Source organism: Suricata suricatta, chromosome 9 (assembly GCF_006229205.1).
Source record: "Suricata suricatta isolate VVHF042 chromosome 9, meerkat_22Aug2017_6uvM2_HiC, whole genome shotgun sequence".
In the NCBI taxonomy this organism is placed as follows: Eukaryota; Metazoa; Chordata; class Mammalia; order Carnivora; family Herpestidae; genus Suricata; species Suricata suricatta.
The window spans coordinates 94684259-94697661 of NC_043708.1; the positions used below are offsets into that span (position 1 = coordinate 94684259).

General features: G+C 36.6%; 1 protein-coding gene across 1 annotated transcript in view; it reads right to left on the minus strand.

The window, feature by feature from the left end:
* MNS1 (meiosis specific nuclear structural 1) overlaps positions 1–13403 on the minus strand; it is a 42175-nt gene that overhangs the window by 17267 nt on the left and 11505 nt on the right. Inside the window, exon 3 of the mRNA XM_029952421.1 lies at positions 6961–7088. Within this exon, the coding sequence (XP_029808281.1) occupies positions 6961–7088 (128 nt within the window). The remainder of the gene's footprint in view (positions 1–6960; positions 7089–13403) is intronic.

A 13403-nucleotide genomic window follows, 5' to 3' on the forward strand; every position in this document is an offset into this window, starting at 1 on the left:
ACAGGCAAGTTTGCTTTACTTCTCTGGGCTTGTTTACTTACCTGTTAAAAATGAGAATCGCTCTCAAATAATCTCTGAACTGCTTTTGAATCGATCCCTTCCCTAACATCGTGGAAATCAATATGCCATACGCAACTTTTCGTTTTAATATTCTGAATATGAGAATTCTGAGTTGGGAGGGTACTTAGATGTCACTTAGAAGCATATCTCGGGGCACTGGAGTGGCTCTAGGAGTTAAGCATCAGACTCTTAAATTTCAGCTCAGGTCATGATCCCAAGGTCGTGAGAGCCCCGCGCAGATCATGGAGCCCGCTTAAGGTTCTCTGTCACCCTATCCCTCTTCCCCTCCCTGTTTCACACATGCTCTCTCAAAAAAATTCAGTTAAAAAAATTTTCTAATGCATCTTAATTCTTATTGGAACAGAGGCACTCACCTAATTATAAACAATTTAGAAGCACCCTACACCTCCAAAGAGACAGTCAGCATGGGTAGGGAAGTGAGCTTGTTCTTGGTGTTGTGATGTATCCTTCCTGCCCTTACTGTTGTAGTTGTAAATGTGTAGGACACGAGACTGGCTTCTTTCATAAAATAAGAATATAAGTTATTAAGTTTATATAGTTAATTATAAGTTTATTATAATTATTAACTTAAGGATTAAGTTTCTAGATTAGTCTACATATTTTACTCTAAGAGGCTGACATGTATTTATAAGAGTTTTTGTTGGATTGGAGTTAGGTATTAATATTTGTAAACCCATGTACATACCCAATCACAATTTATAATATTACCTCTCTAAAACAAAGTGCATCAAATGCCAAGCAACTAACAGGCAAATAAATGACTTACATTTGAAGGACAAATGCACAGATTTCTATTGGCTATATACACAGGAGTCCGGGTAGGCTATATTCAAATTTCATAGACGATGCCAGCTTTCCATGCTCTGTACAGATTTACACCCACAGCGCTCCAGCACTCCCACTGCTACGTGTCCCAAAATACTTTTTAGGCTTCTCATTCTTTTTCATTTTAACCACTCTTGTGGGTAATACATCACTTGGGGTTTTACTTTGTTTCCCTAATAAAATGAAACAGACCTTTTCATACGTTTGAGTAATTTCTACATCTTCTGTGAAGTTTTCTTTCAAGATTTTTTTGCCCTCTTTTAGACTAAATGGTCTACTTCTTGTTGCATCAGAGTTCTTTGTATGTTCTTGATAGAAGTCTCTTGCTAGTTACATGCGTTGCAAGTATTGCATCCCAGTCTGTACTTCACCGTGGTTTTTAGATGAAGAGAAGTATTCTAATTCACCAATCTTTTTCTTCATTGTCAATGACTTTCATGTCATGTTTTAAGAAATGTTGCCTACTGCACAGACATAAAATTATTTTCTTTTGTTAGCCTCTCAAAACTTTGTTTTGCCATTGACTTTTAAACTATAATCATTCAAGAATTAAATTCTGTGTAGAGTGAGGTAGAAATCAAGTTCATTTTTATACATATGGTTGTTTAATTGAGCCAGTACCATTTTATAAAAATGTCCATTTCTGAATGTTCTGCACTAACACGGTAGTGCCAGGGTTCTGCAGCATCGTGACGTTTAAGCGTGCATACATGCCTGGATCTATTTTGAATATCCCATCCCATCATGCCTCAGCTGGGGTTCTGTAAGAGAACTAAGCCTCACAGAAAACAAAATAACTGTATCTTAATTCTCTTACAGATGGTAGATAGTAGGTATTGTTTTAGATCCACAGGAGGTAAGTTAACTCATTACAGATGCCGTAGGCCATTAGGGTTCAAATTTTCTGGTTGAAAAGATCTGCTCCATTCTATTTTATATATCAATTTGCTTACTCTGTGCTAAAACCACAATATCTTAATTACTGTAGCTTTATCATAATATTCATATTCTAGTGAATAAGCCTCCAATTTTGGTCTTCCTCAAGATCCTCTTAGCCATTAAGTACTTTGCATTTCCATATCCATTTTAGAATAAGCTTGTCAAATGTCATAATAACAGTACTGGCTGAGATTCTGAGAATCTGAATTTAGAAATCAATTTGACATGTTTACAATACTGAGTCTTGGAGTCAATAAATATGGCATGGCACATCCTTCCAATTATTTAGGTTTTTAGAAATTCTATTGATAATAGCTTATTTTTCTTTTCAGTGTTGAGGTTTTATACCTCTTTCATTAGGTATTTATTTTTTTGTTCTTGTACAAATTGTTTTAAAAATTTAATTATTGCAAATTTACAGATAAACAATTAATGTTGTATATTGACTTCACATCCAAGAACTCTGCTAAACTTATTCTTATAATAATTTAAACATAGATTCTTTTGGATATTCTATATACACAATCATATCATCTGGTAATAATGAAAGTTTTATTTCTCTACTGCCAATCCTAACACCTTTCATTTACTTTTATTGCCTTAATGCACTGGCTAGTGTGTCCAATACAATGATTAATGTTAAGTTGTTATAGAAAGCATTTCTGTCTTCTTCATACAAGTAATGTTTTTTATTAAGTATGATGTTACTGTAAACTCCTTTTTATTCCTAATTTGCTAATCCTCTTTTAATCTTAGAGTGTTTTGTTTTCTATCAATTGTTTTTTTTCTGCTCGTATAGTTTTTCTATTATATTCTATTCATGGGATGAGTTACTCTTACTGATTTTCTAATGTTAAACCAACTTTGTATTCTTAGAATAAGTTCTATTTAGTCAGATTTTTATATCTCTCACACACCATTGGATTTGATATTAACTAATTTCAGATTACAGTAGCTCAATTCAAGAGAAAAAGTAGTCTATAATGTCCTCACCCTACTCAGGTACTAATCTGATTAAAATCAATTGGGAAGTGTTCCCTCTTTTTCCACTCTGCAGAACTATGTGAGATCAAGGTTATTACTTGAATGTTTGGTAAAATTCACCAGCCACCTAGCTATGTATGTTTCTTTGTGAACAAGAGTAATTACAGGTGTAATATCTTTGAAAGTTATAGAAACGTTTCTGTTTCTGTTTCTACTTATGCCAATCAGTTTGGTAAATAGTTCTACTTAAGAATTTATCTAATTTTCAGATTTATTTGTATCAAAATGTTCACAATATCCTGCTATGATCTAGTAAGCATTTGTATGATCTACAGTGATACCTTATCATCCATTCCAAAAATTGGCTATTTATGCATTCATTCTCTTTTACACTATATCATTTTTATCTGGGGTTATCAATTTTATTAGCTTTTTAAAGGCAGAATTCTTTGCTTTGATTCTATTTTTATTTATATTCTAATTCATTTGTTTCTGCTATTATTCTCTTCTTACATTCTTTTTAAAATCATTCCAGATGGAAATTTGCTGTACATTCTCTAATAATTCCAGATGGAGCCTTCATTTCTAATAGTCATTTTGAATTATAAATTACTCGAGTAACTGCTTTAGCTAAACCCATAAGTTTGGGGGGGTTCATATTAAAATTTTTTTATTGTAGTAAAATACAAAAACCAAAAAATTGCCACTTTAAACTATTTTAAGTGTACAATTCAGTGGTGTTAATTACATTCACAATGTTCTGTGACCATCATCATTATTTCTAAAAATTTTTCATCGTACTAAATAGAAATACTGTACTCATTTAAGCACTAACATCCCCTTCCTCCCTTTTCCTAGACCCTGGCAATCTCTAACTCCTTTTTGTCTCTATAAATTTTCTAATAAGATATGATCTGCTCTGTTCTCTCCAGAGGAGGGGCAGATACTCACAATATGGGCTACTACCAACAAGACTGCCTCAGGGCTGGGAGGGGATGGCGCTAGGAGAAGGAAAAACACCACAAAGCTCTGCTACCATTTCTCAGTTGCCTTTTTCTGGATTCAGCATTCACCTGGTTGCTATAAATCCTGGATTGTTGTAACCATACTGCCATCAGCAAGAACTGGCTATCTATTTGATAAGGGAATACTGTCGCTGACTCCTCTTTGAGACAGTTTTTGCTAAACTTAAATATCAATTATATACGAGATAGTTGTTTTTGCTTTTATAAAACTATGTGTTAACTACGTAATAAATGTATAGCTGCTAATTATGTAACTATACATTGTATAATGAACTATAATTATATAATTAAACAAAATAATTTTAAATAATTAAAATTGTTAATCACACTTATAATTATTGATCTGTGGTATAATTTTTAAAAAGATTTCTAAAAATAGGAAGTGACTAAAAAGAATAAAAATGTAAAACTAGGAAGTGACTGTCCCATCCCAAGATAAAAGCAGTGATAAAATTAAACTGTCTTTTAAATATTTTCTTGGATTAAAAAATCATGTGTTCAAAAATCAAATAACAATTTCATGACTTTCAAGGTCAATTATTTTCAAAATAAATGCCAATGAGCTTTAAAAATTTACCCTGGGTCTAAAAAATTCATTTCTTTTAAATTTAAAGAGCCTCATCTTACTATATATGAGTTTTAAACACTTAGGATATGTTTTGAGTACCACCGCAAACATGTCCTTGATTTCAGAACTGCCAGTTTGCAGATGAAAACACTCATCAGAAACCTGGTCCATTTCTGTATGTCAGTCACAATTCCACCACAGCTTATACACAAAATGAAAAACTCTTAGCAGTTAAGACACTGCTAAGCAGCAGCAAACCTTATTTGAATGACTGAATGACTTTTGCCTTAAGTTTGAAGAAAATTTTCAAAAGTATAGCATTCTAGAAGGGCCATTATTTTCTTTCAGCCCTTTCAATCCATGGATTTCAAATTTTCGCTGTTTCAAAATCCAGTCCTACTTCTAATTGCTGCTCCTCTGAACATAATAGTCTTTTGTGGGGCTGCTTTTGTGATTTTCATGGTTTTCTTTATTGCTGGATTTCAAAAGTTTGACTATGTAAGTATGGGTATAGGTGTTTTAACCTGTGGCTTTATGTCTTTCATCATTTTGGGAAATTCTCAGCCAGTATCTCTTCAAATACCGCTTCTGCATCATCCTCTTCCATTTCTCCTACCATAACTAAAATTACACATCTGTTAGAACTTTCCATCATAGCTCCTATCTCTTTTAAGCTTACTTTTGAATTTTTCTATATTTTTGTCTCTCTGTGCTTTATTCTGGGTATTTTCCACTGGCCTGCTTGCACCTGCCTTGGTTCATCTGTTTCTATCTAATAAAATCAAACTGAATTCTGTATTAGTGAAGTAATACACATACTAAGCTGCACAAATATTAAGCATAAAGTTTGTAAAAATGCCGAACACCTTGCCATATGCTAACTGGCTGGACTCTGTTTCATTTCTTAACTCTCAGCCAAGGTTTTGGAATCAGTGAAACCTCCAGGAGAAATGCAGCTACAAATGCCAAGCTTACCGTTCCGGATTTCTTATTTCCCAGATCTTACTTTTATACTTACTCCAGATAATCTGTTCTCAGAGGGAGCAACTATTTGAATCACCTTGTCTAAAAATTGCTAGAAATAGAAAGTTCCTCCACTGAATTTTTAGATCAGTGAATTAGATAAAAATATGATGAAATATTTGTTTCATATTTAGATAACATAAAACCATAAGGGATAGCTCAAATAATTAGAGAATTGATATCCAAAAAGACAGTTTATGTCTAGAACAATATGAAGACATTAGTGGAATTTTAAATCTTAAAGAATTAGTAAAATAATTTGATAAAAGTTTAGACCCAGAAAAATACATATGGATACATTCATCAAACATATAAGTATAATTTAATGAGCTTAAAATCCCTGAAGATCACCCCTGGGTCATAGAATATCCTACAGGAAGCCTGGCTCAGTTAAGATAAAATGTAACAACTATCAAAGTAAATTCTAATATATTCAGCTAAGTAGGTATACAATGGGCATTTAGTTAGCCCTGGGTTTTAACCAACACCATGACATGTCTTGCTCCTAAACAGTAATCCCATCTTAGGCAACCTTAAGAAACATATTTTAGAACAATGTGGTTAATAGTCCTACTACTAGGGGTATTAAGCAGTACCCTGGAGCATTACACATAATTACGGGGGTAATATTTTGTTAAGGAGGAACAATCATGTAAATTACACCTACAGAAGAAAACCAGGATGGTGAAGCTTGAAATTCTATGTGGAACAAATGAAGAAATAAAGGATGTTTAACTTATAAAAAAAAATTACAGATTCATAAATATGAAAAGATATATTAAATAAGAACTACATTTGTTTGCTTTTAATCTGATAGCAGAAATGAGATAAATGCATAAAAGTTACAATGAAATTAATTTTGACACAATAGGGGTTGAAGATTATTCAGAGCTACGGCTGAAGGAAAAAAGAAGTTCGGGTGCAATCGCCAGAGTTGTTGACCCGTAACTGACCAGTCACTTCCCAGAAATACTGGGGTAGAAAATTAAATTATGTATCAGGTAAGGTTTCACTGAAGAGCAGGATTCTTTAGGGGAGCCTGGGTGGCTCAATTGTTTAATCATCTGACTTGGGCTCAGGTCACGATCTCACAGTTCGTAGATTCAAGCCCCACATCAGACTCTGTGCTGACAGCTTGGAGCCTGGAGCCTGCTTTGGATTCTGTGTCTTCCTCTCTCTCTGTCCCTCCCCTGCTTGCCCCCACTCTCAAAAATAAACAAACTTATAAAAAAAAAAAAAAGCAGGACTCATGAATCTATTTTTTTAGGTCATTTAAAAATTACACTTAGAGGAAAGAGAAAAAATTGCTATTTATTTTCACCTTAAACACTACTTTAAATACAACTTCTTTTCTCAAGCAAATATATATAGGACTTAAAGCAATAAGCATTTCCAGACAAAATATTCACTAAGTGCAATGATACAGAGAAAGAAATTTCACTTTCAGGGCCAAGCATAACATAAACAGTCTCAAGTCAAAGACAAAATAAATGAAATTTATAAAAGCCAAGATACCTGTTTTCTCTTACTTGTTGCCTCATCTTTTCATCCTTTAGACTTTCATGTTTTAGTTTTGCCAGTTCCATAGCCAGTTTTTCTTCTTGTTCAATCTGAAGTTCCCTCAATCTTTTGTTTTCTTCTGCCTGAATTTTTTTTAAAAAAGAAACTTCAATTATTTGTCCTCCAGAATTAGACATATTTTTTTTTTTTAGGCTGAATGTTTTGTAACAGAACCCTTCAAGTGCCTTCAGAGAAACAATCATTCATGTTTTATTTTAAAGCACAAAATACTATTTCAATAAACACTTTTCCAAACATTTACCACGGACGATGTCACACGTCATCAGTAGTGAGAATATTAAAACACACCCTCAGGTAGCATCACTCATTTTCGATAACTACCAATATTTTGCCAGTCTTCTTTCTTTACTCTTCTACTCCAATTTCCTTTTTTCTTTGTTCTTTTTTGCTAGATTATTTAAAACATACCATAGATATGTAATTACCGTATAAATAACCCAGTATTGATCTCCACCTGCGAAGAATTTCATCTCATATAACAACCATGCCACGAACATGTCTAACTAACAGTAATTCCTTAGTAAGGTCTAACACCTTGTCCATTTTCAGATTTTCCGAATTGTCTGAAAGATGCTTTTTGTTTAATTTTTCAAATCAAAATCCAAACAAGGTCCACATGGGTTATCTAGTTATAATTTTTTTTTATGTTTATTTATTTTTGAGAGACAAAGACAGTGCGAGCAGGGGAGGGTCAGAGAGAGAGAGAGGGGGAGACACAGAACCGGAAGCAGGCTCCAGGCTCTGAGCTACCTGTCAGCACAGAGCCCGACACGGGGCTCGAACCCACGAACTGTGAGATCTGACCTGAGCCGAAGCCGGACGCCCACCCACCGGAGCCACCCAGGCGCCCCTGGTTATAATTTCTTTTAAGTCTTCTTTCATTCGTAACAGTCATCCCACACACACACCTTTTCTCCCCAAGCCACTGATTTGCTGTAGAACTTAGTACACATGGACCACAGAATGTCCTACATTCTGAATTTGACTGATTGTTTTCCCAGGATACCATTTAACTTGTTTGTCTTTTGTATTGTTGGTAAAATGTTAGAAAGACCTAGAGGGTTGACTAAATTCTGTATTTAGAATAAGCAAATGAAAAGATGTTCAATAACATTAGCCTTCAGGAAATGCAGATTAAAATTATGACAGATTACTACAAATTTATTAGAACGGATAAAATAAAAAATAATGGCAAAACCAAATGCTGGTGAGAAAGTATTTGTTGGGTGGGAATGGAAAATGATAGGGTGGGAACTCTGGACAAGTTTGGTGGTGTGTTATAAAGCTAACATGCAAGTACCATACAACTCGGTACCCTCACTCTTAAACACTGATCTCGAAGAAATGAAAACTTATGTTTATTTAAAGACCTGTACCCAAATGCTTACAGCAGATTTATTCAAAATGGCCAATAACGGAAATAGACAAATGCCATCAGGTAATAGCGAAATGAACTCTGGTACATCCTACCGTGGAGGCCTGACTGCTCGGCAACAAAAGGGAACGAAGCAGTGACACTTGCAACAACTTGGCTGAATTTCTGGCAATTACGCCGAGTGAAAAAAATTCAATCCCAGGAGCGCCTGGGTGGCTCAGTTGCTAAAGTGTCCGGCTTCGGCTCAGGTCATGATCTCACGGTCCATGGGTTCTAGCCCCGCCTCGGGCTCTGTACTGCCAGCTCGGAGCCTGGAGCCTGCTTCAGCTTCTGTGTCTGCCTCTCTCTCTGCCCCTCCCCTCCTCATGCTCTGTCCCTCAAAAATAAATAAGCGTTAAAGAAAACTTTTTTAAATCCAATTCCAATATACTGTTTGGTCCCATTTTTATATAATGTTCTTTAAACACATTCTTTATTTTACAATTGAGCTTTAATTCACATAGCATAAAATTCATCTTTCACAATTTCTAACTCAGTGGGTTTTTAGTATATTCAAACAGTGGTGTGCAAAAAATTATCACTATCTAGTTTCAGAACTTTTTTTAAGAGAAAATTTTTTGGAGCAGCTTTGTGTCCACAGCAAAACTGAGCAGAAATACGAGAGTTCCCATAAACCCACAGCCCACACACCCACACCACCCCACCTCACTATCAACACCCCCCACCAGTGTGGTTCATTTGTTACAATCAATTAATCTACGTTGACAGAATCACCCACAATCCAGTTTACATTAGGGTTAACTCTTGGTGGTATACATCCTACGGTTTTGAGAAATATGTGATGATACGTATCTACCAGTATAGTTGTCACACAGAGTAGTGTCACTGCCTTAAAAGTCCTCTGTGCTATGCCTCTTCATCCTTCCCTCCCCTAGATCCCTAGCAACCTGTCATCTTTTTCCTATCTCCACAGTTTTGCATTTTCTATAATGGGAGATAACTGGAATCATGCAGCATGAAGCCTTTACAGGTTGGCTTCTTTCACTTAGTAATACACATTTAAGGTTTCTCCATGTCTTTTCACGGCTTGATAGTTCATTTCTGTTAGCACAGACTAACAGTCCATTGTCCGGATTGTTGGTCCATTCATCTACTGAAGGACATCTTAGGAGCTTACATGTTTTGGCAATTAAAACTGCTATAAATATCCACTTGCAGGTTTTTGTGTAGATGTAAGTTTTAACATTACAGAAAAATTTCATTACCTCCTAAATAAATAAATAAATAAATAAATCCATACCTGTTAGTGGTCACTCACCATTCCACTTAGCCCCTAGGCTCTGAAAGCCACTAATCTGCTTTCTCTATATATATTTGCCTATTCTAAATATTTCTTTTAAATGGAATTATACAATACATGGCCTTTTTGTGCTTGGCTTATTTCATTTATTGTAATGTTTTCAAGGTTCATCCATGTTGTAGACTGTATCAGTACTTCATTCCCTTTTATGGCTGTATCATATTCCACTGCACCGACAGAACGCATTTTGTTTATCTAGTCATCAGTGGATGGGCACTTGGGTTGTTTCCAACAACCATCTTTTGGCTATCATGAATAATGTTGCTTTCAATAGGCATGTACAAGTTATTGTGTGAACATCTTTTCAATTGTCTTGGGTATATGTTTAGGAAAAGAACCGCTGAGTAATATAGCATTCAACTTTTTGAGGAATTGCCCAACTGTTTTCCACAGCCACGACAGGATTTTACATTTCCACCAGCTACGTACAAAGGTTCCAATTTCTCTACATCTTTGCCAATACTTACTGTCCTTTTTAAAAAGAATTAGAGCAATCTTCACGATTCTGACAGGATGCCTAACTGTGATTTTGATTTGCATCTCCCTCAGGACATGACGTTGGACATCTTTTATGTGCTTATTGCTCATTTGTATGTCTTCTTTGGAGAAATAGCTATTGATGTCCTTTGTCCATTAAAGAGGTTTTTGTCTTTTTATTGTTGAATTATATAGGTAACATTCTTCAAATGACAAAATTATAGAAATGGAGAACATATTAGTGGTTGCCAGAGTCAGGCTTGAGGTATGGTGTCCAAGAAAGAGATGGGCATGCTTATGAAAGGACAAAAGTATGGTCATGGAGCTCCGCTGGATCATCACTATAGTGCCAGATATACAAACCTACATGTGTGCTAAACCACAGAGCACCAAACACACACACACACACACACACACACACACACCCCACAGACAGGAGCACAAGTAAAAGTAGGGAAATCTGAACACAACTGGTGGATTGTGAGTATCATTGCTGATATTTTGCCTCTGATATTGTACTACAGTTTTGCAAGATTCACCATTAGAAGAAAGTAGGTGCAGGGTATATTGGGTGTCTCTGTATTATTTCTTACAACTGCATATGAATCCACAATTATCTACATAATAATTTCAGTTAACAAAAGGAAACTGCAAGTACTGGTGAGGACACAAAGCAGCTGGAATTCTCCTACACCACCTGAGGAAAGGCAAAATGCAGGAACTCTGCATAATGCTTTGGCAATTTCTTATCGGGCAAAACATACACCTACTGTATGACCCAACCATCCTACTCTCAGGTATCTATCCAAGAGAAATGAAAGTTACTGTTCATATAAAAGTTTGTAATCAAACGTTTATAGCAGTTTTTTTCACAGTTGCCATAAACTGGAAACAACTCAGATTTTTTTCAACATGCAAATGCAAATGGATATACAACTGTGGTACATCCATATACTAGAATACAACCATACCATTCAGCAAAAAAAGGAACAATTCATAAAACAACATGGAATCTTACACTTGTTTTGCTAAGTGAAAGAAGTCAGACCCAAAAGGTAACATATTGCCTAATTCCAGTTATAGGACCCTGTGGTAAAGGTGAACCTGTCAGAACATAGAAGAAATCAATGGTTTCCAAGGATTTGGGGAGAGGGATGAGTGGTTTACTACAAAAGGGCAGCATGTGAGGACTTCTGAGAAGAAAGAGTTGTTTGAATGACATTGGGAGGGTAGAGAGAGAAATCTATCCATTTGTCAAAATCCATAGAACTATACATCAAAGAGAGGTAATTTTCTAATATGCAAATTTGAAAAGAAATCAACCAGTACATCCATACCATGCACTACAACTTAGTAATAAAAAAGAATTAACTATTGACAAATCCAACAACTTGGATGGCTCTCAAAAGCATTACACTGAGTGAAAAAAAATCTACTCTAAAGGTCACAGACATATGATTCCACATATGTATGGCATCACACACAATTATATTTATATAATACTCCTAAAGAACAAAATTACAGAGATGGAGGACAAATCAGTGGTTGCCAGGCATGGGGGGTGGGGGCTGAAGGAAGTATGTGGCTGTAAAGGGGTAGCCTAAATGAAGTGTTGGCAGTGATAGAATAATTCTGCACCTTGAATTAGGTGGTGCCTGCACAAATCTACACATTTGAAAAAATGACAGAGGGGTATATACGAATATATATACCCTAGGAGATGCCCATCTCCTAGAGTTTGACATTATATTACATTTGTGAAAGATGTAACCACTGGGGGAACCTTCTGTAGGGTGCACAGTGGACCTCTCCATACTATTTTTACTATTTCCCAAGAATTTGTAACTATTTCAACATAAAAAGTTTTTTAAAGAAGTCAACCACATGTGGGGGGAATAATGGAATGCATACTATGCACTATTAACTATTAAAAATCAGGGGGTCTGAGAAGCATGGGAAGATCCTGAACTCCTCTCCCAAGGACACACAAAATCGACAGCTACCTAAGATCACTTCTGTAGGAACGCTGACAACACTAACTCCATCTTTGTCCCTCCATCTTGTTCGCGGCTGCTCAATAGCCTCTCTTGGGACTACATATTTCAGTTAGCCATTCCATGGAAATGAATAATCATACCTTAGAAATGCCTACCAAGACCAAGATGGGAGAGGCTTGTTTTGGCCTCCCATGAATCTGTTAGAAATAACAGTCTTTCCCCTTTCTGATGCACAGGTGAGGCTGCAACATCTAATTAAAAGTTAGCCGTCAATTAGACACATTCAAGCTCTCTGCGGTGTGTGTGAACCCTCTGATCTCAGTACAGTGCCCTTCTGTGCGTCTCTTTGCTCTATACGATTTGTGGACTAAGGTCTGGATCTGGCGGAGAATCACTATGCAGTTGCTGTGGATAGTCAGTCTTCCACCCAATCTCCGCTGTAAGTTACCTTGAGTGAAACTGTGTAAACTGTATGGAGTGGCCTACCTCATTTTCTATCTCAAAGTGCCTTCTCAGTTTGAGGGGTACTTTATGTCTCTCCTGTACCTTCTAACAATTTCTCTCTGAAAAGGATCTGAAAACTAGATGAACCGCTTTTTTACAACAAAGGATAAAAAGATCACATTTGAGAGGGATAGAGGGACAGAGACACTGTCTTGCCAAAAACATCTACACCCAATAGGCAGAGAGACACAAGAGAGGGCTCTCACCTCTGCCAGACGAGTGAGGGACTGCTTCCCACATTAGGCACGCCAACATTTCAGAGCTGCACCAGACATGTCTGGCTTAGAAAACCAACAGGACTAACATCTAAAGGACCCAAAGTACTATAAGAAACAGATTCTCATTTTAAAGGCTCACCTGAAGTCTCACTCATCCCAGGATCAAGCACAAAAGCACCCACTTGAAGGCAATTCATTTGCTGATCTGGGGGAATCTGCTGCAGAAGCAAGGGACAGTTGGGGCTCTACCAGAGACAGAGGCAAGACTGACTCCTTTTGTGTGTGCTCCACCTACCCTGCCAGGGTGGCACACTGCCTCCCTGGGGCTGGCGAGGCAGGTGGTCTCAGTGCCGCCCTGCTGCTTTGCTGAGGCTCCACAGTGGGGGGGGGCGGGTGGTCACCGCGATTCCCCATCCCCTGCTGGCGCTGGCAAGTAGGTGCAGTTG